Source organism: Hemicordylus capensis, chromosome 4 (genome assembly GCF_027244095.1).
Source record: "Hemicordylus capensis ecotype Gifberg chromosome 4, rHemCap1.1.pri, whole genome shotgun sequence".
NCBI lineage: Eukaryota > Metazoa > Chordata > Lepidosauria > Squamata > Cordylidae > Hemicordylus > Hemicordylus capensis.
This window is the reverse complement of record NC_069660.1, coordinates 210513471-210541296: the sequence shown is the minus strand read 5'-3', so window position 1 is coordinate 210541296 and position 27826 is coordinate 210513471. Positions and strand designations below refer to the sequence as shown.

At 41.5% G+C, this 27826-nt stretch overlaps 1 protein-coding gene across 9 annotated transcripts in view; it reads right to left on the bottom strand.

The window, feature by feature from the left end:
* LOC128324449 (uncharacterized) overlaps positions 1 to 27826 on the bottom strand; it is a 275349-nt gene that overhangs the window by 119523 nt on the left and 128000 nt on the right. For 6 of the 9 annotated variants that reach the window (XM_053249015.1, XM_053249024.1, XM_053249018.1 and 3 more), the window contains one exon: positions 7558 to 7712. In XM_053249015.1, coding sequence (XP_053104990.1) covers positions 7558 to 7560 — 3 coding nt within the window. In that variant the 5' untranslated portion in view covers positions 7561 to 7712. Of the gene's footprint in view, positions 1 to 7557; positions 7713 to 15445; positions 15544 to 27826 lie in introns of all 9 variants that reach the window. The other 3 variants (XM_053249017.1, XM_053249016.1, XM_053249019.1) reach the window with 1 other exon arrangement.

The window sequence follows — 27826 nt, the reverse complement described above, 5'->3', positions numbered from 1 at the left end:
GTTTGGGGGGAAGGTTAAAAAAATTCAAAAATTGCCAAGTTGCCCATTTCTTTTGTGTCTCCCTAGAACCTTCCCATTGGGAACAATGGGGTGATTTGAGTTCCCCATTTCCCCCTATGGTTGAATCACTCACATTTTTTGAACTGATTTGTCAAAAGGGCTGGCAGTGGGCGGCCGTTTTGATGAATCGTTTTGAGTATTTGCAATGTAGGAACATAGGAAGCTGCCATATACTGAGTCAGACTAGTGGTCCATCTAGCTTCAGTATTGTCTGCACAGACTGGCAGCAGCTTTTCCAAGGTTGCAGGCAGGAATCTCTCTCAGCCTTATCTTGGAGATGCCAGGGAGGGAACTTGGAACCTAGATGCTCTTCCCAGAGTGGTTCCATCCCCTAAGGAGAATATCTTACAGTGCTCACATGTAGTCTCCCATTCATATGCAACCAGGGCAGACCCTGCTTAGCTAAGGGGACAAATCATGCTTGCTACCACAAGACCAGCTCAAATCAAATTGCAAAAACTGATTTGTACACATCTCTACTGAAATGATTCAAAGAGGAGGGTTGGAATAGGGAGATTTTAGAGGATGGGTGAAAAACTCTTTTAAAGTTTCATGGGGTGGCTGTTAGGGATGTGCACAAAACTCGTTTTGCTGGTTCAGCTGACCTGGAACAGTTTTGTACCCGGTCGAACTGGATCTGGTTCAAGTTCAAACTGAACTAGTTTGACCGGCTCAGAGCTCTACTGGTAAAAGTTTGGGTCTCTGTGCAGGCATTGAGGACATTTTGGTTACCTCTGTGCATGCGCAGAGACCATCTGCAGGTGGAGAGACCCGAACTGGAGAGAAGGCTTAAACTGGGATGCTGGCCCTGCCTACTCTGGGGGAGGCCCACAGGGGTGGGTGGAAGCTGCCCCCACCCCTGCAGCCACCAGTGGCACTTGTAAGTACTTATTTACTCCCCTCCCACCCGCTCTACCCTTAACAAGCCCACCTGCCCTTTTACTGGTAAAGGGGAATCCTCACTATATTCCCCTTTACCAATAGAGCTCCAAGCCGTCTCAATTCGAACCAGGCCCAGTTCAACCCCAAACCTGTCGAGCCAAGCCAGCTCGAACCAAGCCAGCTCATATACCCCTAGTGGCTGTGGCAGGTGCCGTATTTCTTTCTTTCTTTACAGTTTATGCCATACCTTTGCAGGTGGAAGTTCTAGAACTCTTCTCAGTAGGCAGCTATATCCAGCCAGCAGGTATCCCCCCCCCCCCGAATGCCCTGAGAATTATGCTGCATCCTGATGTAGTGTAATTCTGAGGGGATTTTGGGGGGCGGGGGAGGTGGCTAGACTAAGAAGATCCCTGGTTGTTGCAGCCAATGCCTACAGAGGGATTACATAAAATAGTTGGTTTAAAAAAATTTAAAAGGACAGATCACCACCACTAATCAGCAGTAAGCCTCTCTCATGAAACTTTAATAATTTTGCACTCCTAACCCCCACTCCCAAATGCTGAACAGGCCACGCTCACTTTCTTTGATAAAAATGGGGCCCATTTGGATAATCACCAGTTATTATAGAGTTGTTCTGTGGTAACCTCTTGGGGGAAATGCCACTGACAGTGAGCTAAGAAATTTATCATGATATTTTGGTGGAGGAAATGGAATCCGCTTGTGCACACTTCCAAATAAACTGATCATCCCTCTTCCCAATTTTTGGTGCTGCGGTCAGAAGGGGAGCACCACCTTTTTGCTATTTTTGGAGTGCCATCTGCTGACCAGTGCTGTGCATTGTCCAGCTCACCAGTCATAATAGTTCCACTCTATTCTGTGCTGGTCAGACCTCCCTTGGAATCCTGTTGTTCAGTTCTGGGCATTATATTTTTAAGAACATAGATCAGGCCTGCACAACATAAGGCCCGGGGGCCAAATTTGGCCTGCAGGGACTATTTTACTGGCCCTCAGGTATCCTGCTGCAACACAGGAGCTGGAAACTGCCTTATAGCACCATCCTATGCATGTTTTCTCATAAATATGTTCCATGGTGTTCCCAGTGAGGTTTACTCCCATGTATTCATGCCTAGGATTGCAGCCTGAAAGCAATGACAACTTAGGGAGAGGAGAAGACTTGGCATTTGTTTGAGGCTGACATGTGCTCCAGGGGCCCCACTGATTGAGCAGGGACAGGACGTATTTTCTGCCCACTGTTCTTGGGTCCATTGATGGGAATAGATCCAGAAGTAACTAATAATATTTTTAATTTCAATGTAATGTGCTAAAAATTGACCTCGGCCCCTGCACACCAAGTTGTGGATTATTTCAGCTTACTAGGGCATTTGAATTATACAGCCCTGACATAGATGAAGTGGAAGGCGTCCAGTGGAGGATAACAAAGATGGTGAAGGATCTGAAAACCAAATCTTATGATGAATGATTAAAGGAGCTGGGTAGGTTTAGCCTAGAGAAGAGAAGAACAGATATATCTTCAAATATCTGGAGGGCTCTCATATAGGAGCAGACTTGTCCTCTGTTCCTGAAAACTATGTTTTAAGTCAGAACATCTTAATTCTGAACCTATTTTCCCATAGGAAACAATGTTATAAATGTGGGGTTGGTTCCTGAACTAATGTTGTATACAAGAGACCCTCATTTTTCATGGGTTCCCTTACTGCATTTTCTGTTATTTGCAGGTTTCCTTGTTCATGCAGTAAAACTTGGGCTATTTTCATCTACTTGTGGTTCAGTGCCATCCTGACTTCTGGTGTCACTTTTGGTGGACATTTTGTAGCTCATTTCTAACACACACACCCCCAAAAGGCCCAAAATCAGAGGGTTTGGGGGTTTGAGGGAGCACTGCTGAAGAACAAGGTAGTGTGCTTTACTTCTGTTATCCCTCCACACGCTTTTTTGTGATTTGAGCACACTTAAGTGTTCTTAGGATCCTCCCCCTCCCCCTCCTCATAGGTTCAGGGTTTTCTCTCTCTCCTTTCCCCCCCTTTCTTTTCTTTTCTTTTTCTTTCTTTCTTTCTTTCTTTTTTCTTTTTGGTGATTTTGCTATTCATGGTAATAGGTCAGAACTGAACCCCCACAAAAAAAGAGGGCCTCCTGAACTCTCTTTTCTCCCTGCTGCTGTCAAAATTGGTGGTGTGTTAGTCAGAGACATGCAAGCTAGTTTACACAATAATCAAAAACAGGTTAAAAGCTGGGCTACCCACATTTTGTGAGTTCACAGTGCATGTGTGAATCACAAAAATCCCTCCAGCCCAGGTTTCCCAAAAGAGGGTAATCCAGATTCTATACCATGCACTTAAGTAAAGTAGGACGAAAAGAGAGCCTTTCTACTTTTCTTTGCTGGGTCATGTGAACTTGCTAACCTTTTGTACCTAGTTATCGGGACATAGCAGCCATGGCAACAATAGAGAGCTGTGACTACACTGGCTGCCAATATGTTTCCGGGCAAAATACAAAGTGCTAGTTATTACCTTTAAAGCCCTGAACGGCTTGGGTCCAAGATATCTTAGAGAGTGCCTTCTTTTACATAACCCCCACCACACGTTAAGGTCATCTGAGGTCATCCGTCTCCAGTTACCACCGGTTTGTTTGGTGGCAACTCAGAGGAGGGCCTTCTCTGTAGCTGCTCCCGGGCTGTGGAATGCACTCCCAGCAGAAATTCGCAATCTTATTTCCTTACTGACCTTCAAGAGAGCCCTTAAAACCCATCTATTTGGCCTGGCCTTTCAGAGTTTTAATTAGTTTTAATTGTTTTTATGCTAACCTGGTTTTCAGGGTTTTAATTGTTCTGATAGTTTAATTGTTTTTTAAGATGTTTTTAATTGGTGTTCATATTTATATTTCTGTTTTAATTGTTATTGGTTTTAATGGTTTCTATTTTTAATTGTAAACCGCCCTGAGCCATTTCGGAAGGGCGGTATAAAAATCGAATGAATAAATAAATAAATAAATAATACAGATGCTCCAGCCAGGTAAGTGCCACTTTGCCAAGCACACTCTGCAGCAGCTTCAGCAGGGCTGGGTTCACCTCCTGCTCTCCCATGGCCAGTCAGAGGGCAGCTGCTGATGTAATGAGGCTTTCCCCTTCTTTTGGCATCAAAGCTTGCTGGGAAGGCAGAGGGGCATCAGAGGACTTTCCATGGTGGGGCGGGGCTTAAAGCTCCCAATTTGAGCAATGGACACCGCAGCTGCCTTGATCACGTGTACTGTGAGTTTGCAAACCCAACCTGAGGTTCTAATCACCTGCAGGAGATAGGGTAGGAGCTCTCATGCCCTCCAGCCCACCCCCAAATGTTTGTGTGAACAAGCCTGCAGAGACATGCGGCAAATACATTGATGGTGGCTAATCAGAAGTTATTCACCCATGCCACCCACTCCCTTCCCAGCCCCTTACTGATTCTTTCTCTCTTTTCTGTGGAAAGAAGTGAGGCCACTGTGTAGCTCATCTCCATTCCCTCCTTCTCCTGGACAACCATTAGACAGGGATGGAGGCAGAGTGGTCATGAAGTGACATATGGGGTGGAAATGGGCCAGGTTGTCTCCCTATCACCATCACAACACCACTGGAAGCAGCAAGGAGAGCATCTTGGATGGGTGAGTCACCAATCTCTCCACAATCTTAGATGCAGTATCAGCTACTGCCAGCTGCCATCTGGACTACCAGTCTCAATGACAACGTGAGCCTGAATCTCCATTGTTGCCTCCTCCTCTTCTAGCCCACACACCAACAACTGTCTTGCAGAGCCATCCTTCTCATAGAGAGTTTTGTAAAGTTGAAACACAGTTGTAAAGTTGAGACAAGGTGATAGTTATAAGTGCTGTTCATCTTAACTTGGAACATTAAGTCGAAGACTTTCCATATCTTTTACACCAAAACTTAGATTTCATGCTTTGAGTTAACAATTACAGTCAATGAAATTGTATTTGGGCATCAGTATACAATCACAAAATTGCTTATGTGAATGAAAATAGAGCACATTGCATAAACTGAATGGCCAAGGCTATTTCAGTAGGAAACGTATCACTGCTGTTGAAAGGAGAAATCATGGATCTGACGTCCAGTTTCCTGCAGTTCCTGTACCAGTTCTGCTCTGGGCCAGGAAAAAGTTATGGGATGCAAGTGGCCTAGTGCTTTTGTGTTTTCCAACTCTACATGACTGTAGAACCACAGCAGTGGTGGGTCATCCTATACCCACATCTATGGTGCATGAAATACTAAATCCCTCATGGCCTTTCTCCCGCTTCTTGCTGCATCAGAGAAGGGGAAGGCAAAAGTATAGGACAAACTATACTAATAAGTATTTGTTAAATACTGATACATCTGTGTAAAGAATTCACCACTTTACCACACATAACATGTTCACACAGCACAGGGAAAAGAGTTAACCCACACCCCACCAACTGATTCAATTCCTCCCTGATTCAACTCCTCCCCCCCAGCCCACCAGCAGCAATTACTTTTAAAACAGATGAAAGATACAATCTTGGATCTCCAAAGTTTGGACCCAATATGCAGAAATGTAGCTTTTAGGGATCTGCCAAAACACCATTCGGAAGCTGAATTGCGGGGCACCTCCCTTTAAAAATGAGGAGTTCCCCAGCCCCTTTAAAATGGAGAAGAACAGGTCCATACCTGCTCCTTTTCCAATCGTCGCCATCATCGTATTCCTGCTACTCCTCCCAGCATTTACTGTGTGCCGGCAGGGCATCTCCCAGCTGTCCCAGTGCCCAGCGCCGGCACGCACATAGTCTCTGCACATGTGCGCCAGCCATTTGTGTGGTCAGCATGGTTGCTGACCACACAAATGGCCGGCATGCCATTTGTATCTGTATGCATGTACAGTTATTCGCACATTATTTATTTTTTAACTTGTTTTTATACTACCCAAAACCCATGTCTCTGGGCAGTTTACAATTAAAATAATTTAAAACATTAAATCAATCAAACAATTAAAATCATGTAAACATTAAAATCATTTACATTAAAATCATTTAAAACCAACATCAAAAATTAAGGCCATAAATCTAATTAAAAGCCTGGGTGAATAAAATGATTGTGTGTAATGCACATACAGTGGTATTCTTCCTAGCTGTATCCAGTGTCACTTTTAAAATGAGCACATCTACAGTCATTCACATAAAAACATGTGTGTACAGACACCTGGATGTACACACTACATCACATCTGAATAGGGCTAATGTCTGTCTATGAACATAAACAAAAGCAAGGTTCCCAAGTCAACACTTATGTAATAGGCCCTATGTGGTTTTTTTTAAAACACACACACACACACCACTACTCATTTAAGGATGTCAGAGATTATCCCCACCCCCACCCCCAAATATACCATTTAGTAAAGAATTGCAGACTCCACACTTTTTTAAAAAAAGAACAGCACAACAGGATACAAAAACAAAACTGAATTACAGGATTGTCAACTTTTGTACAGGCCCTGCTTCTGTGCTCTTAACTGAAGCCTCACACATACAGAAATGTACAGGCCAGGAGACCCTATCATCAGAAAATAGTGCAAAGGAATTACAGCAAGGGAAGCAAAGAAAGCAGAAACACATTGGGAGACAGCATAGCAACAGCAGGGATATGGCTTGTTAGACAGGTGAAAGGGCAGGCCATAACCAGGAAACTGATAGGCTACCTAATCAAAGTTCAGGAAAAACCCAGCCAATCCAGCTAAGTCAGGTATGGTTGGCTAACAAGCTCAGAAAAGGTCATACCGAAGCAGGCTAGGTGTCAGCCTTGGCCACCAGATAGCTCCCTGTGGAGTGTCTTTGCCCTCAAGGCTAACTGTTGCAGGTTTTATTTCTACCCTTCCCCCACCTTCCAAACAAAGCAGGGATTCCCAGCTCAGTTACTCATAAGCCATTCTATCTACATGCTCTTTTAGTGGGCACAGTCTTAGAGCTCATCTTTAACCTGACAGCAAAAAACAGTGAGCAGACTGAAGTCAATGTAAATGTTGCTATTAAACTCAGAAAAGCAGGCTACAAACCAGGGTGGAGTGTGTGTGGGGGTGGGTGGGGGGGTTTGGAGAGACATAAGCAAGATTCACAGCAGTCACAAATGAATACAGGCCCAGTATAAAAACAAGGGAGCTTTTCAGGACAGGTTCTCATAAATAATTACCTCATGATGACACTCATTTTGTAAAAGGCAATTCTCTGTTACTCTCTGTAAATAAGCAGTATTTCTTAAGGTCATTGTTTTATAGCTCACGGAAGGTTTTCATAAGTGCATATTTTTCTCCTTTCCATTTAATTGCATTGGTCACTGAATTAAATCAAACTGGCTTTCTGGCTTGACTTGGGGGGGGGGGGAGAGGAGGGGGAAAATCCTTATTTCTTTCCAGAAAATTATTACAGCCTGCTCACCAAACACAAATTGCAGACTTTATTGGTGTGTTCTGTGGCTACTTCAGTAAACCACAAAGTGTTTACATGTGCTGCACGCATACACTTTTGGGTTTTAATAGCTGGTTGACAAGAGATTAAAGGCAGAAATATGGCATTTTATTAAAGCAAACATATCAGCATGCCTACCATGATAAAATGGTCTAGTTTTCTTCAGACACAAAAGTTTCTGTTGAGTGATACCTTTGAAATTCCTTGAGGGCACCCTATTATTCACTTCCCTCAGCAGAGAGCAGCTGCAAATGGCCTCCAATTTTCAAAGAGTATTGCCTGGTCATTCTTTACTGTCAAAATGAAGAAGAGCATAAAAGTTAAGTCAATAAAGTAATATGAAATGCTTAATATAAAAATTCAAGAATGAATGATTAACCATTAAAAACTTACAGTAGCTATTTCAGCCGAGGAAAAAAAATTAACATTTCCCCTGAAACCTATTAACACTTCTTGTAAACAATATTCTTCCTTGAAATATATGGCCTTTCCCCATTCTCTCCATACCCATGGCATTTTTCTTATATCCACTTTCCAACCACAGATATGCAGTTAAATTCCTCAGGAGAAGGTATTCAGAGCCCCCTTTTTTGATGCACTGGGGAAAAAATGCAGTCTTTTTCCTCTTCTCCCCCCCTTTGCTAATACACCTCATCTCCTTCAGGTTTAAAACTTCCCCATAACAATCACACTACCTGTTGTAGCTGCTGACAGACTCCTATAAATACAGAATGCATGCATCAAGTGCTTTTCTTACACTGAATAAACTATTTCATTTCAAGATCAATATGTCTTATGTTTTGGATAGGGCAGGGTATGAAAGAAAGAAAGAAAGAAAGAAAGAAAGAAAGAAAGAAAGAAAGAAAGAAAGGTTTTGCATCAAAAATTAAAAATTATGAAAATCTGGTACAGCACTAATTTATTATAAATTGTTATTGTTACAGTAAATCATATTTTAGTGTATAGAAAGAAAGAAATTTTGACCAAAGGTTTATATTGATGATTTCATTTAAATTACACACAGCTTGACTAAGTATATGGTCCAAAATAATAATAGCAAATTGTATGAAGCCAAGGGTCAAACTAAACATTACTTTAAATGTGATTGTTGACCCAAGGCTGCACAAACGGAACCATGGCAAACAGGTAGGGAGCTTTAACACCTGCCCCCTGCCATGGCCCCAATCCAAATTGTACACCACTGTGCATGCTGTTTCTTTGGTGGTGAGGGGAAGCTTCCATAGCTCCAAGTGGAATCATCAACATAATTTTCTAGATTTGCAGCTACAACAACTAAACCAAAGGGCTATACACTAAAATATGATTTACTGTAACAATAACAATTTATAATAAATTAGTGCTGTACCAGATTTTCATAATTTTTAATTTTTGATGCAAAACCTGATATCCAAAAGAGCTGCAGGAAACTTCCTACCTTCTAATATTTCACATTTTTTCACACCTGTACAAAATCGATTGGCTGCTACCTTTGCAGCATTTGTTTTTACTTGAAAGGACATTGCCCACACCTTTTTTCAGTCACATTGATGTCAGGTGATTTACATAAACACCTGGCTTTAAAAACAATTAAAGTACTTTTAACTTATGCCTGTTGCAGGCCATGTGCTAATGAACATTATATTTTTTAAGTGTTGCTATGTACTAATTTGCATAAATACCTGGATTTTTAAAAAATTGGACATGCACCTGTGGACATTGTCATGCCTTTGGAGTGCCTCCCCCCGCCCTGGGAAAAATGCTCAAAATGGGGGCAGTTTTAAAGGGTGTTAAAATGTTTTTGAAACAGCACTCCAGCACTGTACAATTTATAGCAGCTTTTCTTTTCTTTTTGCCTGTATAGACATTACATAGTTTTACTGTATGTGTATTCTGTTTGTAGTAATTTTAAATGTGAAGGCTTTTGGCTTAAACACTAAAGGGATGCTGCTGTTTCTGAAAATGAATGATGATAATGGTGACGAGATAGGTAACAACCTCTTTAAAAAAAACCCTTATCTTGTGATTTTATAGATTCCTGATCATAACTTTTGGTTTCATACCTAAATGTTAAATAAAAATGGCATCTATATACATACTCAGCTCTGGAATGTGATTTCTTTTGTATGTAAAACAACTCTGTGTAAAGTACAAGTGTGTTGAGATGTTTGGGGCTATCTGGTTGCCAAGAGGTCATGGTAACATTTAAAAAGTAAAGTGTCAGTTATACTCTAGTTGCTTTTAAAACTATTGTGTTGTATATTGGTGTGGCCCCCAACCCGCTTTAGGATTACTAGCAAACAGTTCACTTGGAGCCAGCATGGTGTAGCAGTTAGAGTGCTGGACTAGGACCGGGGAGACCCGAATTCAAATCCCCATTCAGCCATGATACTTGCTGGGTGACTCTGGGCCAGTCACTTCTCTCTCAGCCTAACCTACCTTCACAGGTTTGTTGTGAGGAGAAACTGAAGTATGTAGTACACCGCTCTGGGCTCCTTGGAGGAAGAGCGGGATATAAAATGTAAAATAATAATAATAATAATAAATAATATCAGTTTTAGCAAAATGTAGGATGACACAAAAGGAAGCAAGGGTTAGCACCTGTGCCAAAAAAAAAGTCATAAGGTAAACTCTGACAGCAGATGAAGAAAAGAGCTGACTTGTGGATGGGGGTAGAGAGAAATAGTGTAACCAAGCTGAAGATCAGATGACCCTAATAACTTGAACAAATGGATTATAGTAGTACCTCAGAGACATGAGCCAAACAGTCGAGATGTTCCCTGATACTTCACTCATTCATGACTAGATTAACCATGCTAGATTATTATTTATTTATTTACACAGTTATTGACTGGTTTGTTTTATCCAGACATTGAGTCCTTCCCAAGGACCTGGGATGGCTGAATTTTATTATCAGTGCTGTTATTATAGATATTGTCGCAGAATATAGGCTGTTCCCAGTAAAGCTGCTTTTTGTAATTGGTTGATGGTGATTTCTGTGGCCCCTATGGTATTGAGGTGCTCTTCTTAGGGGCCACAGAAATCACCATCAACCAATTACAAAAAGCAACTTTACTGGGAACAGCCTATATTCTGCGACGATATCTATAATAACAGCAGTATTATTATTATTATTATTCCATTTATATCCTGCTCTTCCTTCAAGGAGCCCAGAGCAGTGTACTACATTCTTGAGTTTCTCTTTCACAACAACCTTGTGAATTAGGTTAGGCTGAGAGAGAAGTGACTGGCCTAGAGTCACCCAGCTAGTTTCATGGCTGAATGGGGATTTGAACAATGTGAGGAAGTTGCTTCAGGCAGCAGCTTTCAGAGGATTCTGCCACCGCCACCCCCACCCCCCAGCCGCCACCATGCATTTGGCTCCACCTATTTATTTATTTATTTATTTATTTATTTATTATTTTCTCTACCACCTGATATAGTGTTGTGAACGGTCATAACCCATCATAACCAGAGGTACCAACTCAGAAGTATGGTGAAATATATGGGCCTGGGTGACTCCATGTTATATCAAGAAATGAAATAATATCTGAACTCTGACATACTGTTCCTTGCTCTGTGAGGAGCAGGAAGCAACCTGGCATTGTGTTGTTAAAATGGGATATGCAAGGGAACAATGGAGCCAGGTCTGAATGCTGAATGCTGCAATCCATATGCTAATACCACTGGCTACCAAGGTGTCTGTGGACGGGTTTGCCAGATTTGTTGAGTTCCTCCTTCCATTGTCAGTGATGGCCCTGCAAGGCCCAAGTGATTAAGCTCAATTGCTGTCTATAGAAATTCAACATAGCCAAATGCATACAGAGATCCATCTGTAGATCTTAACCTTACCTCACTGACAAATGTATTGATTAACTCAGTCTCACACAGGCACACCTTTTCATGTATACTTTAAATATTCTCTTGTTTTCAATTACAAGCAAAACACTGGATAAAGGTACATAATGGAATGACTGTCTGACACCAAATGAGACCAATTCCACAATTCCATTACTAAACTCTGAATTTTAACACCTTCTGGGGACCAGACTGCCAAAATGTAATTTGCAGCATCTTAGATGCAGATTTCCCCACCCCTCCCTTCCTGAGCGCACGCAGTTTACGAAGATGAGGTCCAGAGATATCGCTGGACTAGCTGATATCCTGAATAATTAAGATTTTGTTGAGAAGGTGGCAGGAAGTTGACACCTTTTTGGACACACAGGAAAAGAGATCTTGAATAGATTCTATTCAAGGATCAAAGAGAAAATCACTATAAGAATGAGGCTTTTTGAGATAGAGAGCTAGCAGTTCTGCGCCTACGGGCATTCTGCTCACACGCTAGCATTCTTATGCCTACAACAAGATCTGCTCACACGCTTTCCCAGAGTTTGCTGCCCAGCCGCGGGGCTAAGCAGGAACTCTGCCCGTGCTCAGAGGCTATGACTCTCACTGCGCAGTGAGAAGTCAAGACTCCTCAGCCATGGAGCTCTCAGCTATGATCTGAAACAATTGCACAACTCCTGTCTCCGCCAGCGCCTCACTGCTTCAGCTGAAGTGATTTGTCTCTCTCCAGCCTCTGATCCTGGTAATATGCTGCTCGGAACCCCCTTATCCCTTCCTCTTTTACTGCTCCCTTCTCCGTTCCCCCCCTTTTTTCCCTTCTACTAATCTCTGATCTCCCCCAAAACCTTATCAGCCCGCAGCCTTCCCCCCCTTTTCTTTTCTGCCTATATTTGAAATGTATTAGACCTAGGAAGATTTAATTGCACGCACATATGTCAGTTGGGCACACTGTGGAATATGGGTGCTGGTTAGGAAATACTGTTGCTGATATTAATAGAGTATTCTGCTTTCTGCTTTGCTAGATTATGTTGTTAGTCTTTATACCCAATAAAGCCCATTGAACCCTTTCAGGAGTGGTTTGATCTCCTTTCCTCTTGCGCCCAGATCACACACAGGTCACCATATAAAGAATTTGATGACATTATGGGCCAGACCTAATTTTGTATACTAGCTAATGAGCATATTTGGTGTATAAATCAGGCCTGGTCTGTAACAATAGACATCTCTAGGTGGTGTACAAAGTTTATAACACAATGAATGTGAAACCATATAAAACAGTTAGAATTCACAAAACAAGTAAAGATCTCAGAAGATAAAAACATATCAAATAACTTAAAATTTCAGTTAAAAGCCTGGGAAAACAGGTATGTCTTGAGGGTGTTCCTAAAAGCAAACAGAGAGAGAAAGGGAGCATATTCCAGTGTCCCGAGGCAGCCACAGAGAAGGCCTGGTCCTGGGTCACCACAAAACGAGCCAGTGGCAACGTAACTGGACCTCTCCAGATGATCTTAATAGATGACAGGATTCATGACAAAGAAGGTGCGCTCTTAAGTACTCTGGTCCCAAGTTGTCCCATGGCTTTATAGGTAATAACCAGCACTTTGTATTCCTTTCGGAAACATATTGGCAGCCAGTGCCATTATATTATATGGTCTCTTCAGGATGAAACAGAGACCAGTCTGGCTGCCAAATTCTACATCAGTTGTAGTTTCCAGACTAATACAAAGGCAGCACCATGTAGAGTGCCTTACAGTAGTCAAGCCTAGAGGTTAGCAGCATATGCACCACTGTTTTAAGGCCATTTACCTCCAGAAATGGACATAGCTGGCGTATCAGCTGAAGCTGATAAAAGGCGCTCCTGGCCACTGCCTCAGCCTGAGAAACCAGAGGGAGTTTTGGATTCAGGCGCACTCCCAGACTATGTACCTAATCTTTCAGGGGGAGTGTAACCCTATCCAGAACAGGCAGATCTAAACTGTCTAAACAGATCTAAACAGGCAGATCTGTTTTACTTTATATTTTTAAGTATGTTGTTAACCACCTTAATGGTCCCTTAGTTGGGACCAAAAGGATGGCTGGATGGATCGATGGATGGACAGATAAATTGAATTAAAAAAACAAGAAAACAGGAAGTGCATGACACCTGCACTTGCTGCTGTCCTCACATCACTGTCACATCTGAAGCTAATAAGAGAAGAGAGTAAGAAGCCCTGTATGCATGAGGAACAGGAATACAATCAATGGATGAAGTCCAGAGAATATTATGTATAATTAATTCCAACTGAGTTCAATGGGAATTAAATAAACATAATGCTCCCTGGATTGCACCTAGCATGCTAAAGAGAGTGTTATATGGGAATGTAAAATCAAAATGAACACTCAGGTTTCACAGAGGGTTATGAGGCAGGGGAAAGAGAATGAGCACTTCTCAACCAGACAGCAGAGACACGCCCAGAGACAGCCATCCTCAAGGTTCCTCTTTACAGAACAAAATTGCTTTAAACAGCTGCTTTAACAGTTTGTTTTATTTTGTCATTATTGTGTTTATTTTTCTGAACTGCCTAGAGCCTTTGGAGTCAGGTAGTATATACATTAAATTAATTAAAATTATTGTTGTTGTTGTTGTTGTTTACACAGTCAGACAGGCGTTATTGACTGGTTTGTTTTATCCAGACATCGAATCCTTCCCAAGGACCTGGGGTGGCTGAATTTTATTAATGTTGTTGCTGTTATTATTATAGATATCGTCGCAGAATATACAGTAGGCTGTTCCCAGTAAAGTTGCTTTTTGTAATTGGCTGATGGTGATTTCTGTGGCCCCTATGGTGTTGAAGTGCTCTTCAAGTTTTTTGGGAATTGAACCTAGCGCGCCAATTACCACTGGGATTATTTTGGTCTTCTGCCACAGCCTTTCAATTTCAATTTGTAGATCTTTGTATTTGGTGATTTTTTCTATTTCTTTTTCTTCTATTCTGCTATCCCCTGGTATTGCTATGTCGATTATTTTAACTTGTTTTTCTTTCTTCTCGACTACAGTCATATCTGGTGTATTGTGTGGCAGATGTTTGTTTGTAGTCGGAAGTCCCATAATATTTTTGCATCTTCATTTTCTACAACTTTTTCAATTTTATGGTCCCACCAATCTTTGGCTGCAGGTAGCTTGTATTTTTTGCAGATGTTCCAGTATATCATCCCTGCTACCTTGTCATGCCTTTGCTTATAGTCAGTCTGTGTGATCTTTTTACAACAGCTGATTAGGTGGTCCACTGTTTCATCTGTTTCTTTACAAAGGCAGCACTTGCTGTTTGTTGTTTATTTTTCTACTTTTGCTCTTATTGCATTTGTTCTTAGTGCTTGTTCTTGTGCAGCCAGTATTAAAACCTCTGTTTCTTTCTTCAAGTTGCCATTCTTAAGCCATTGCCAGGTCTTGGTGATTATTGGTTTTCCACTTATATTGTGCAAATATTGACTATGCAGTGGCTTATTTTTCCATTTTTCTGCTGGGTTCTTTACTTGTTCTTTCTTGTAGGTTGTTGTTGTTGTTGTTATTTTACACAGTCAGACAGGTGTTATTGACTGGTTTATTTTATCCAGACATTGAGTCTTTCCCAAGGACCTGGGATAGCTGAATTTTATTATCAATATTGTTGTTATTATTATAGACATCATCGCAAAATATAGGCTGTTCCCAGTAAAGTTACTTTTTGTAATTGGCTGATGGCGATTTATTTATTTATTTATTTATTATGATGATGATGATTAATTAATGAAGCTGTATGAAGTGGAAGAAAGGGACAGCTCTCAGACTAACACAAAGGAGGAAGTACCCTCTCCTCCACTGAGTGACAAACACAGTTGTTGACTAACACTTAAGGACACTCACATTGCTTTGTTCAGAATAGCAAGGCATGGTTAAAAATATGCAGTAATATAATGAGAATAATGCTCAGCTTTCTTCAGAGTGTATGTGCAGAATTTTGCTACTTGAAGATAATATGTAATAAAACAGTTGAAATGGAACAGAATGGAGGATCTCAGACAGCGGGGGGTGGGGGAGTATTGCATCCCATCCGTCTGAAGGAGCACAAAAGTTGCAGTTGCCTTTCATGAACTCATAGTGGCCCAAAAAAGCCATGACCAACCAGGCCCATTGTTATATAATCCAGTGACATCTTAATCATACCTTGACACATTATATTGCATTTATGATCTGTAAAATCATAAGTGAAAACCATGCCCATACTCAGTAGTTCCTGAATTCTTTCAAGACAGCTCAGCAATCTGCAAGTGAAAGAAAGGATAAGCTATTACAGGAGGCTTCCTAGAGTGGCTGTTTTAAATCAAGTGCTGTCAAATAATTTTTAACTTTCTTTGATCTGCACTCAATCTCAGCTTTACCTTGCTGACCTATAGCATAGCCTCTCTTAGTCTTCCACACCTTTCCTTTTTATTCTCTACTCATAAACTTTTATTTTCCTCTTTTTATCATATGTGTTAGAATATAAAAAAAGAAAACTAGATCTGATACTTTGGAAGGTTTTATTTTATAGACATATAAAAAAAATCTCAGTAAGTGTATTAGAAAGCTAGAAAGAAATGAGAAAGAGACAGGAAGTTAAATAATCTTGCAAGAGACAAAAATATGATGTTCAGGACTGAGAAAGTATTCTCCCTCAGGTGTTTTATGGTTTATAAGAGACACATCAGAGGAACTTGGTATCAGATGCCTTCTTACAATATCTTTTATAGGAGTAATGACTATAATTTTAAAGGCTAGGAAGAGAAGGACCGGTGCAGAGAAGGGGGAAAAGGAGAAGGAAGTTTAATGAAGATGAATGCACGTAAGAAGTGGAGGAAAGCACAGCAGGGGAGTAAAACAAAAAGGCAAAAGGTGGAGAATTAATACCCAGCATCCATTCAAACCGTAGATATTAAGTGCACTCCAGTCAAATAAAGAAACGGGAATTCTCAAACTCTTGACATACAATGTCCCTGTGTGTTAGAGTATGAGAACCCTTATTTAAAAAATTCAGTTTCTGATCCACAGAGTACATTTGCTGGACACAAATCCTATGAATGTACCCACCCCCCCAACACACACACACCAGATCAGAAGAGGACATAATTTTTTAAAAAGCAAAACAACATTAAAAGAGATTCACTCCATAATCTAAATTCATACATGCAGCCCAATCCTGTGGCAGTTTATTCAAAAGTGTCCCACCATGTTCATGGAGCTTACTTCCATGTAAACATACTCAGGATTGCAGTCGTAATGTGATTACCCAGTTCATTTTAAATTATAGCTAATATCTGGTCACCTATGGCGCAGCAGGGAAGTAACTTACCTAGAGAGCAAGAGGTTGCTGGTTCGAATCCCACCTATATCAGGCAGCAGCAATATAGGAAGATGCTGAAAGGCATCATCTCATACTGCACAGGAGATGGCAATGGTAAACCCCTCCTGTATTCTACCAAAGAAAACCACATGGTTCTGTGGTTGCCAGGAATCAACACCAACTTGGCTGCACAACTTTACCTTTTACTTTAATATATAGTACACAACAGCAAAACAAGATGATGGAAGTAGTACTCCTGGGCACTTTCCAGATTAGACCCTGCAACAGGGTCACATTGTATCTCAGAAGTTATATCCGCACTTCCTGCGTCATGACACCACTGTCCCTACGCGGACAGCAAGGTGCCGTTCACATTTCCAATGCCTTGTTTCTAATTTAATTGCTGCAATATAGAGCTAGGAAGTTGTATATCTGATGTTAAAAAGATGCTGTTTTTTCGGCTTGTTAGTTTCCGCGAGACTGCTCCCCCAGCTGTTTACATTTCAAATGCAACTTGCCTGAACAGAGGCATTTTGCTGCTGTTGAGCAGCTATTCTGGAAAGCGCCCTGGGCTGGATGTAGCTAGGGAAGTGGGGTAAGGTGGGGTGGAATGGGAGGAGAACTGTCATTAGTGGGGAAGTTTGTTTGTGATAAGGTAGCAATATGATAATCATTACTACATTGACTAACTGGTCATCATTAATTGGTGGTGTATGGAGTCCATAATAAGCTCACAATCTGGCAAATAATGTTAGATTTCAGTTCAGTTTACAGATCAGCTAAGGTCTAGTTCAGCCTCCACAGCTTGTGATCCACCAAACCAAATCCAGTTGACAAACAATATATTGTGGTCTCCCTGGTGCTTCCTTCCTGCCCCCCCCCCCCGCCCCCACCCCCCCCACCCCCCACACACACACCAAGCAAGCAACAAAAGCAGGAATTAATGGTGAGTATATAGTAGATGAGTGATGAGTTGTGTCCAGCCTGGTGGGGCACCAGTTGTGCAGGCCTGCTGCAGTTACTGGTCCTAACAAAGCGCTTGTGAAAGGATGTCAAGCTAGTCCAAAGCTGTTGCTCTAGCAGCTAGCTACCAAGACTGGAGCTTCAGTTTCAAACTCGTGTTGCATTACCACAAGAATGCTTGCATGTGCAACTGCAGCACATCTCATTTGTTTTAAAGGAAACTTCTGTACAATTTCATAAATCTGTGGTTTTAGCACAACTGCATGTGCTAGTGCTAGTGCAACTTTTCTTGTTATGCAAGCACTTCATTAGTCAGGCTGTCAGCCACCAGCTTTATGCACTGGCCACCTCATTCTGTCTCTTTCTGTTCCCTCATATCATCCTCAAAAGTTGCCTTCCAAAAACCTTTGGAATAACCCTTTAGTCCCCATTTCCATCTGAAACAAAGCCTAAGTACATGTAACTAAATGTGCTCATATTCATTATCTTGCTTCTCCCCCTTTCCCTCTTTTCTCTATTGCCTTTTACTCTGTCTGCCCCTCGTCTACCTGTATTATCTCCTCACTTTCCAAATGTAGGCTGTAAACTCCTCTGAAGCAGGGAATTGTCTTTCCTTTTAAAAGCTTATGAAACTCTGTAAAGCAGGATTGATTGTACACCGATGCAATAAAATAAAATAAATAAATAATAAAATATAATAATAATATAAGCCTCTTGATTAATATTCCTACTCTGTTTTAACTGGCTGTTGTAAGATCCATGTCTGCAAGCCTTAAGTAAGCAGAAAAGTGCAGCTAGCAACAGATCTTGGCTAGCATTGCCATTCATTTTCGTCTTACAGATTTGATTCCCTAAGACTTGTCCTATGAAAGGCAAATTTGCAGCTATCATTGAAGCAATGAAGAGGCTATTATTCATCCTTGCACTGCTGAAATCTGAACAGTCTAGTGTGAAGCTACCTGAGTTTCTGTTTTGCTTCCCATACTTCTCTCTTTAGGCATTCAAATTGACAAATGCTCTTGTATATAGTTTTTAAACCCTGCCCATATCTAATGCATCAGTATCTTGTTACGGTGCCTTTGATTTCATTGTTTGCAAGGCTACTATATCAGCAGCATAGAATTGCCAAGGCACTAAGAAGCCCAATTTTTCTTTAATTTCTCAGGAAACTGACAGCTTTATGAACTGTCTCTTTACCTATGCCTCATAAACATGTCAGGCTGTAGGAAACCATTCTAATTAAATCCCAGGAGAACTGCAAAGGAAGATTAGAGCTTCTTGGCAGATTATTAAAAAAAAACAGTTGTTCATATATATACAAATATCTGTACTGGAACCTAACATTTGACAGAACAGCCACAGAATTAACCCCACTGGCAATTCCAAATGACACCTACAAAAATCCCGGGGGGTAATATGCTAACCATAATTTTTCAATTGTGTTTTTGTATGTTCCATAATGACTATTTACACACACACACACACACACACACACACACACACACACACACACACACAAAACAACATTAAGTTAATTCAAACTAAGATCTAGGGTTTTCACCTTTCAGCCTTGATTACAGTATTTGATGTAAAATAAGGCATGAATATTCCTTGAAGGCCTAAACACTACTTTGGTTAACTGGGTTAGTTAGCCTTGGAATAAATACATTCAATTAAAAGATAACAGAAGTTCACATGTCTGCATTTCTACCTTACATGGTGGGGGGCGGGGCGGGGGAATGCAACAGCAGCTCCTAAGAACAACTAGAGATTAACAACCCATCATGGCCGGTAGTTTATCTGTAGGGAGAAGAGATTTCCTTTCTTAGAGAGGGCAAGATCCAGTAAACATCCAAGGACCTACATTTAGATTCTTTCAAAGCAGCAAAAGATCAATGAATTTCAAGAGCATTTTCTGTGATTATTTTCATTTGTATACCTTATAATATAAATATGTATTGCTCATAATACATATAGCAAATTGAATCCACACATGACAAATCCTTTTTTGAAGCAGAATCTTTTTTGAAAAAAGAGGATGTGTACCTTCAGGGTGGCATGCCTATGTCATTGTTTGCAACAATAGTCACTCAGTGTGCATAGTAGGCCTGCTGCACAGTTGTGAGCCAGGAAGCTATATTAACATGCATTGGGACCTGCTAAGTGTCTGACAACTACCCTAATTTTACCAAGGCAGGCAAAATAGCTTTCTCAAGCATAACTTGGTTGGTCACTATGCATGAATAATGGACTTCCATTGGCTTTGTCTATCACAGATACAGGGGAAATAGTTAACAATAGAATTGCATATATCCTACAAAGAAGCAAAAATATGTATATACTGCTATTCAACAAAAAAGTTTTCAAAGCTGTTAACCTAGCAGAAGAAATTAGGGGGGTGTAAACCGGCTCGACGCCGAGCAGATTCAATGTCAAATTGATTTGGTTCGATGGTTCGGGGTCGAACCGAACCACCCCCTGTTCAGTCCGACCCCGGACTGAACACCCCCTGAATGTTTGGGTGGTTTGCAGACTTTTATATAAATTTTTTTTTTTACCTTATCCCCCTCGGGGGAGTTCCTGGAGATGGAGGGAAGGTCCATGGAGGTACCCCTCCCCCTGTCGACTCTCCTTATTGCCCCCTCCGGCCAATTCGGCCACTCTTCAGCTGGTTTTCGGCTTTCTCCCGGTGGCCATTTTGGGGGATGCACAAAACGCAAGTGCCCAAAGCGGCAGTTCGGCAAGAGGCTTTGCACAGAGAGGAGCTCTGCTTGCGAGCTCCTCTCTGCCTCTTAAATTAAGGGCTGTCTTCGGCCGACAGCAGTCGGCCAGGGTAAGGGGGGCTCGGCAGCTGGGAGGGAGGGTGGGCGGTCAGCGGCGTCGGCCACGTGAGCATTTTTTTAAAAAGTTACATGGCCTCCGCTCCGCCCCCGGTCCCGGCCTCCGTCTCCCCGGCCTGGCGGGGGCAAGTGCCTGGGCCGATTTGGCCCTTAAAGGGGGGGGTGGACGGCGGAGGGAGGGGGAATGGCGGCGGGGGGCCAGGAGCGCCGTTACTAGCGCCTGTTATTCAACGGGCCAAAATTCACTTGTTGAAAAATAAAAGGCTGTCACCAATATCAACTAGGATATGCAGCACAATCCTATGAATGCCTATTCAGAAATAAGCCCCATTGAGTTCAATGGAACTTACTCATCCCAGGTCAATGTGAATTTATATGATGAACCAGCCTCTCATCAGACTTGGTGGAAAACAATCCTACTGCAGTGCCAGAAAGCTGGACAGAAATGCAGGTGCACCAGAAAAATTACACCATGAATTTGGGACTGCAGTTTTAAATATTGTTAGGTTTGATTTTGTTTGTTTGTTTATCATTCAAGCTACCTTTAGGGCCCCTGGAGAACCTGAAAGGAGAATTAATTTTTTAAAAAAAAAAATACAATCATGATCTGAAACCCTCCTGGGCAGGGCTCCACTGACTCCCCATGTTTCCTTAATATGGCACACCAATTGCTGTGTCATTCCAAAGAGCAAAGAGCATTCCAAAGAGGGCAAATCGGGGTGGGGTGGGGGGTTTCAGTGGGAAAATGGCATGGGGGGAGGGTTAAAGAAAAACCACTCCTCGCCATGCTGCACTCCTGAAGTGGATCAGACCTCTATGCAGCATTTTTAGGTAAAAGAACATAGTTTCAATCACAGAATTCTTCAACATATGCAAAATAATGTATAATTTAGCCCAAGTAATTTATTGGTCAACTTCTGCTGCTATGAAAAGCATGCCATGAGTTCCAAAGGAGTCTTCATGAGAAAAAACAACCCACCGTCTTGACCAGTTAGTTGTATTGTGCTGATTTTGAAGAGTTTCATGTTTTGCAGCTAGACCCTATCAAGCAGAAGTGGCTGAAAATATTTGCCTTAGAGGTAATCTTGCTCTCCCTCAATTGTTCTCTGTGGCTGGGACCACAGAGAGCAAGCTAACTATCCATTAAAGAAGAATTCTGTGTTATACCAATAGGAACTGGTCTAATGAATGAAATGTATCACCTTTTGTGTCTCTTTCCTAATGCCTATACACATTCATGCTCTAACAAAAGCAGACTTCCCTGCAGTCTCAGTTGTGCTTTATCCATAAAATCAACATTTGAAATAATATTATACTGAGTTGCTGGATATGCAAATCTACATTTAAAAGACCATCTGGGCTTGGTAGCTGCACCACAAAATGTTGATTGGCAGAACTGAGTGTGTTGTTTGAAAGCACACTGGACAGTCATATTGTTGCTCTGCAGTAAAGTCACTGGCTTTTATTATATTCACTTATGGCCATGAAGTGTAAGGGAGGTTAGACATCCGCCATTCATCATAAAACAGCTTGGCCTTGTAATTTGTACAGGGAAAACAATGGCTAGTTTGCTGCATCCAAGGAAAACCTACCTACTGTATTGCCAGGCTGTGTAAAGGCCACCAGGAGTACTAAGACACATGGCAAAAATGCTACAGTGGCAATCTGCTGCAAACCACAGGCAGAACTCAGAGTACCCGTGTAGGACATCCAATACAAAATAAGATTACACAGACCAAAGTCCATCGGGGACCAATTGTCAAAGGACAGGCTACACACAACTGATGCAATTTGCTCTGAAAGCACTCTTGTATAGTGTTGTGCTTGTGTAAGCAGTGGGCTACACAAGCTGAACACTTAGTTGGTCTGTGAGAACTGATTTATACAGTCCACAGAATCAAGAAGTGGAGTTTTTCCTATACTAGACCATTACAGGTGGTGGGTGGGTGATATACTATATTTGAAGATTGCGCCACAAAAAGAAGACTCCCTGCAGATTAAAACAAAACAAAACACTAGAATGCCATGTAGAAAATGAGCCTAGAAACCTTTTCCCTGCCATGATAGTTTTCATGTTCACAGAATGAGCAGTTTTATAGAGCTAGAAAGGAACCATATATGGCTCCATGTGGCACCTCATTCCTGCTGGACTGGGAACTCTGGCACTGCAGCATTGCTGTGATCCAGCTAACAGACAGTTCTCTCCACTTGCAACTTGCAAACTGCCATAGTAGCACAAGGGACTAAGAAGAACACCCAAGTCCTGCTGTCAGGCTGTAGTTCCGGAACCCCAGCACCTTACAAATATTCAGAGAGAGTAAGAAAGAGCTACTTGCTGTACTTGACACATATATTACTACCCACAGCTGATCTGAGGTGCTCATGCTGATGCTGATGCTGATGCTGCCAGTGCTTGGATGCATGCTAACCACTGCCTCATGATATTTATTTATTTTATTTATTTATTTTTACATTTCCTTAAAAGAAAACCCCAAGGCAGTTTACAAAAATTAAAAACATACAGTAAAAAGCAGTAAAAACATCAAGCTAAAAACAGGCATAAAAACAAGACAACAAATAAAAACACACAAGAACAGCAGTAAAAGACGATTATGTAAAAGCCTGGGTAAAAAGCCAAGTCTTTAAAAGCTTTCTAAAAGCTGTGATGGAGTCTGAGGAACGAATGGCCACCGGGAGAGCATTCCAGAGTCTAGGGGCAGCAACAGAGAAGGCCCTGTCCGAAGTGCACGACAGCCGGGCCTCCCTCATTGTCGGTACCCGGAGCAGGGTCCCCCCAGATGACCTAGTCAAGCGGGCAGCAAGTGGCAATGGCAGTAGCATGTCTAATAAACAGCAACAATAACAGTAAAATTAATAAAGCTTTATTCATTAGCTGTCCCATAACAGATTGTTTTCTGGGTGACTCACAATAACAGTAACGGTAAAAAATATCCAATAAAAACATATAAAACAAGACAAACAAATTACCATATAAAACAGCCCCATCCCACAGCAAGGGGAAGGGGGCAGCATCCTGGCTGTCAAAGAACATGCAGAGGTGAGAAGCAAGGGGTAGGACCAGTGAGGGGGGCAAAAAGCAGATAGACAGGAGCGACAGCAGCAGGAAGGTGGGGTGATGCCCATAGCAGGAGTGGGACAAGGAAGAAGAGGGTGGTGGCTAGGTCAGCAAGGGACACGAGGGTGGGGCCAGAGAGGTGATGAGGTGGCCTCAGTGCCTGCTCCAGCCCAGGGGGTGGGATCGGCAAGGAGGAGCAGGGCAGCTGATTGCTGTTTGTTGCAATGAGCTGGAGCCTTCACACATTATGGTTTTCAAGTGTATACTTGGGGCCAGAGTCAGGAATTGGCAGGCAGATTTTCCACTTTCTGGAATCTGGACACTATGAGGGGACACTGTGCAATTGGCAATTTGCGTACACGAGAGAACATCTGGCGGGGGTATCCACTGTAGTCTGAAAAAGCCCATCCATGTTAATGGGAGGGGCATGTGCACATATTTGGGGGTAGCTGTGCTTTAAACCAGAGTGTGTCCATAGCGCCGGGATTTTTTAAAAGTTGAAAATGAAAAATAAATATTTCAGTAGAACCATTTCCAAAGCAGCTTAGCACTGACCGTGTATGACTCACTGCTAATGCCTGAAATAAGCCCAGATTTTCCGCCTGAATTTTTGCATACTAAAATCCCTGCTCATCCTGGCTAGCATCACAGAATATTGTGAAAAAGAGCAGTTACTACCCAGTGGATTTGGAATGTAAAGAAGGAAAACAAGACAAACTTCCATGGGAGGGAGCAACTACCACCACCACCACCACATAATTAAAAGGAACTTTTGGATATATAGCTCATATGTATGAGACCACTTCAATTTTATTTTGAAGCACGCCTGAAATGTTTGTCGTGCGCATCACAGACTGTAATAAAAATGACATCTAAATAAGGACAAATGGCTTAATGTTAACATAAAATAGTGCTTGGCTCTTTCACCTTCAATGACAGAAACACAAGTCCTGCTCTCCCCTGAAGTTAAATGCAGTGCTCTCTTGTATCAAATGGTTGGCACCTTTTCTCTCCAGGACTTGCAGTAGCAGCCACCCAAATGTAATTTGAGTTAATATATGAAATGTGCTTGGTAAACAGATACTTATTGCCTGGAAGATAAATAGTCAAAATATATCAACTCTAGCAACATTTGGGGAGATGACATTATGTTTGTTCAGTGGAATCCAAGGAATGAAATGAATACTGATTTTTTAAAAATGGCAGTGCATTAGTTTAGGCTTTAGGAAAACACCACCTCACTAAAGACCAAAATTGCAGCACAGTTCGATGGATGTCTACACGTTCACTAAATCACAGGTATAAAAATTGAGACAGTTCTTCAGAGGGAAAACTTATTAAAAATTAATACGCCTTTAAGTGTACTGTCAGTTACTAATTAGTACTATGTATCCTAACTTGGAAACAAGTCCTATGGAACTCAGTAGGATTTACTTCTGAGTAGACATGCATAGGGTGTAAGGAAGTCTTAACAAATTTTAAAAGCAGCCTTTTATGAGATACCTGAAGAGACATATAATAATACATTCCGAATATATTCTATAAAAAAATTGATCCATTATAAATATATAGATACGATGGCAATGTCCAAATAATATACAAAATGAGTATTATACACAATATAAATCTACTAGTTATTTTACTTTCCTGTTTGGACTCTGTAAGACTAAGACTTAACAACCACAAGGATTGCCAAAGGAAGCAGCAGCTGCATGCCTCTCCAGGAATATTTAAGTAAAGTTTTGTGGCAGGACATCGGTGAGTTCAGAATGCTCCTCCACTCACAAGCAGCCAACAAAATGGAATGAGATAGCAATGCCTCTTTTTTGACTACGGCATTACCAGGAGGTGTGAGGAGGTAAAGATTGGCAGAGGACACCAGATCTCTGTAATGTGAAACTTGGGCCTACATTTCCCTTTTCCATTTTAAAAAGGTGTCTGCAGGTTAAGCTACAGATGAACGAACCATGAAGCTTTTAAAATCTTCTCCAGATGGTGAGTCTCCTAATGCTCATATGTGCTCACCTGCAGAAAATGGTTTTGAACACCTTGGAAATATGGCATTGTGTGTGTGTGTGTGAGAGGGAGGGAGGGCGGGGGAGGGCGTGAGAGAGAAGGGGGGATGGGAGGGGTCAGCTATTAGGCAGCCTTTCTGGAGGCCTTGTGTGATGCAAAGGTTGACTGGCAGTTTGAGTAGTTCTGAATACATATGCAGTTATAGAACACTAAGTTCTTTTAATAGTTCTTTGGCTAACTGCCTGATCCTAAGTATGTTTTCTCAGAAGCAACTTCCATTGATTTTTATTTTAAAAAACCCAAAAACTTCCAAGTAAGTATGCTTACGATTGCAGCCTTTGTTTCAGAAAGGGTTGGTGTGGGGAAGAAACACTTGTTAAACAGCACTTGTGGGTTGCCTGCTCTTCAGGGAGAAGGAAACTGGCTGCATGACAATCCTATGGCTAATGGCTTACTTAATAAATGCTTGCAAGTCAAAATCTATTTTTATCCAGCTCATTTCATGTGAGTGCGGCTCACAGGTTTGCAATCCATACTCTCACACTGCCATCTTCTGGCTACAGAATCATCTTCAGCCAGCTTTACTGTCAGTGAATGAGAACAGTTCATCCCTGCCTTACTTTGACAGACACGATGCTCAGCCTGTCGCACATTGTTCAAATAATTTGTGCTCTCCTTCCCAAATCCTTGACTTCTCTGCTAATAAAGATGGATGGTTCTAAGGCAAGCCTGAGCCAAATTCAATATGCCTATTTTGTAACGTCATATGAAATGCATAAGGAACAAACCACGTTTCTTGACCTCATGTAGAAAAGAAAAGGAAAAGGAAAACAAAGTTACTGTTGTGGCTTTGAAATGAGCAAAGCCACCTAATAATATCCAGAAGAAAGAAAATCATTTCTGTACAGCTGGCCAAGGGTGACGGCCGAGATGTGAGAATCATGAAAAAACAAAACAAGCCCTTTGCCGACCGTACCTGATTATAATAGTGTGGCACTAGTATTTATATCTAACTCTAATACAGCTTGGCAGTTCCTACCGGGTTTAAGTAAATAAATGGTTGTGCAAGGATCATTTTCCGTTCACTGTCAAATATGGTCTGAAATGGTATTTATTTTTTAAAGACAACTATTGATCCATTGCAGCCATTCGGTTATGACTTGCGCTTCCTCAAATGCCTCTTAGATCATTTTCACAAGATTGTACGGTTTAGATCACTTGGCCCACTGCCAATCTCACAAGGTTTTCCTTAACCCTTTGGCTGCTACTCAGGCCACAGTGAAACCATGCAATGTTGATGTAATAGCAGCAATGTTTCACCTGAATCAATAGAATGTCACCTGAAACATCCAGAAGTACATTCAAGTGACGGCCTACACCTTGTAGAGTCATTTATAGTATCTACCTAATGTGGTCATAGAAGAAGGGAGAGTTCTTCACAAACATACACATCAAATTTTTCCCTGGATGCTGCACTATCATCACCATCAAAATACAGAAAGATAGATTTTTATAATGCATAGGCTAAATCCTTATTTGTGTATCCCTCCCACTTTATTTAAGTATTCTGGGGTGGGGGGGAATGAACAGGAAGTAATAGCCTATTTAGAGTATAGGTGGCCCTAGTAATTTGCGGGTGCTCCATTCTTGCCTATAGGCACGAATATAGAAACCATGAATAATTAAACCTTACCCCTATGGAAACTAGGGGTTAGGTTCCTACACACACACAAAAGGCTAAAAATCAGGGGGGAGGATGAATTAATTAATTTATTATTATCATTATTATTATTATTCAATTTCTATACCGCCCTTCCAAAAATGGCTCAGGGCAGTTAACACAGAGAAATAACAAACAAATAAGATGCAACCCTGTCCCCAAAGGGCTCATAATCTAAAAAGAAACATAAGATAGATACCAGCAACAGTGACTAGAGGTACTGTGCTGGGGGTGGATAGGGCCAGTTACTTTCCCCCTGCTAAATAAAAAGAATCTCCACATTAAAAGGTGCCTCTTTGCCAAGTTAGCAGGGGTCATGCCAAGTTAGCAGGGGTCTAAATAAGAGAAATAAAGTACTCCACCTTGCTCTCCAGGTCTCCAGCAATGCCCCTCCAAAACCTCAATTCCTCCAATTTTAGCAACAACAACAACAACAACAACAAAATCATGGGAATTTTCTGAGGAGAGGATGTCTTCATTTTGACATACAAGAGTGAAACATGACCTATTCACAACTTTTTTTGAATAATTTTTTAAATCCTCGCCACTGAAAAAGGCTGTGATACAGCCCAAAAACATCTGGTACACAGTAAAGAATCATTGGACATAT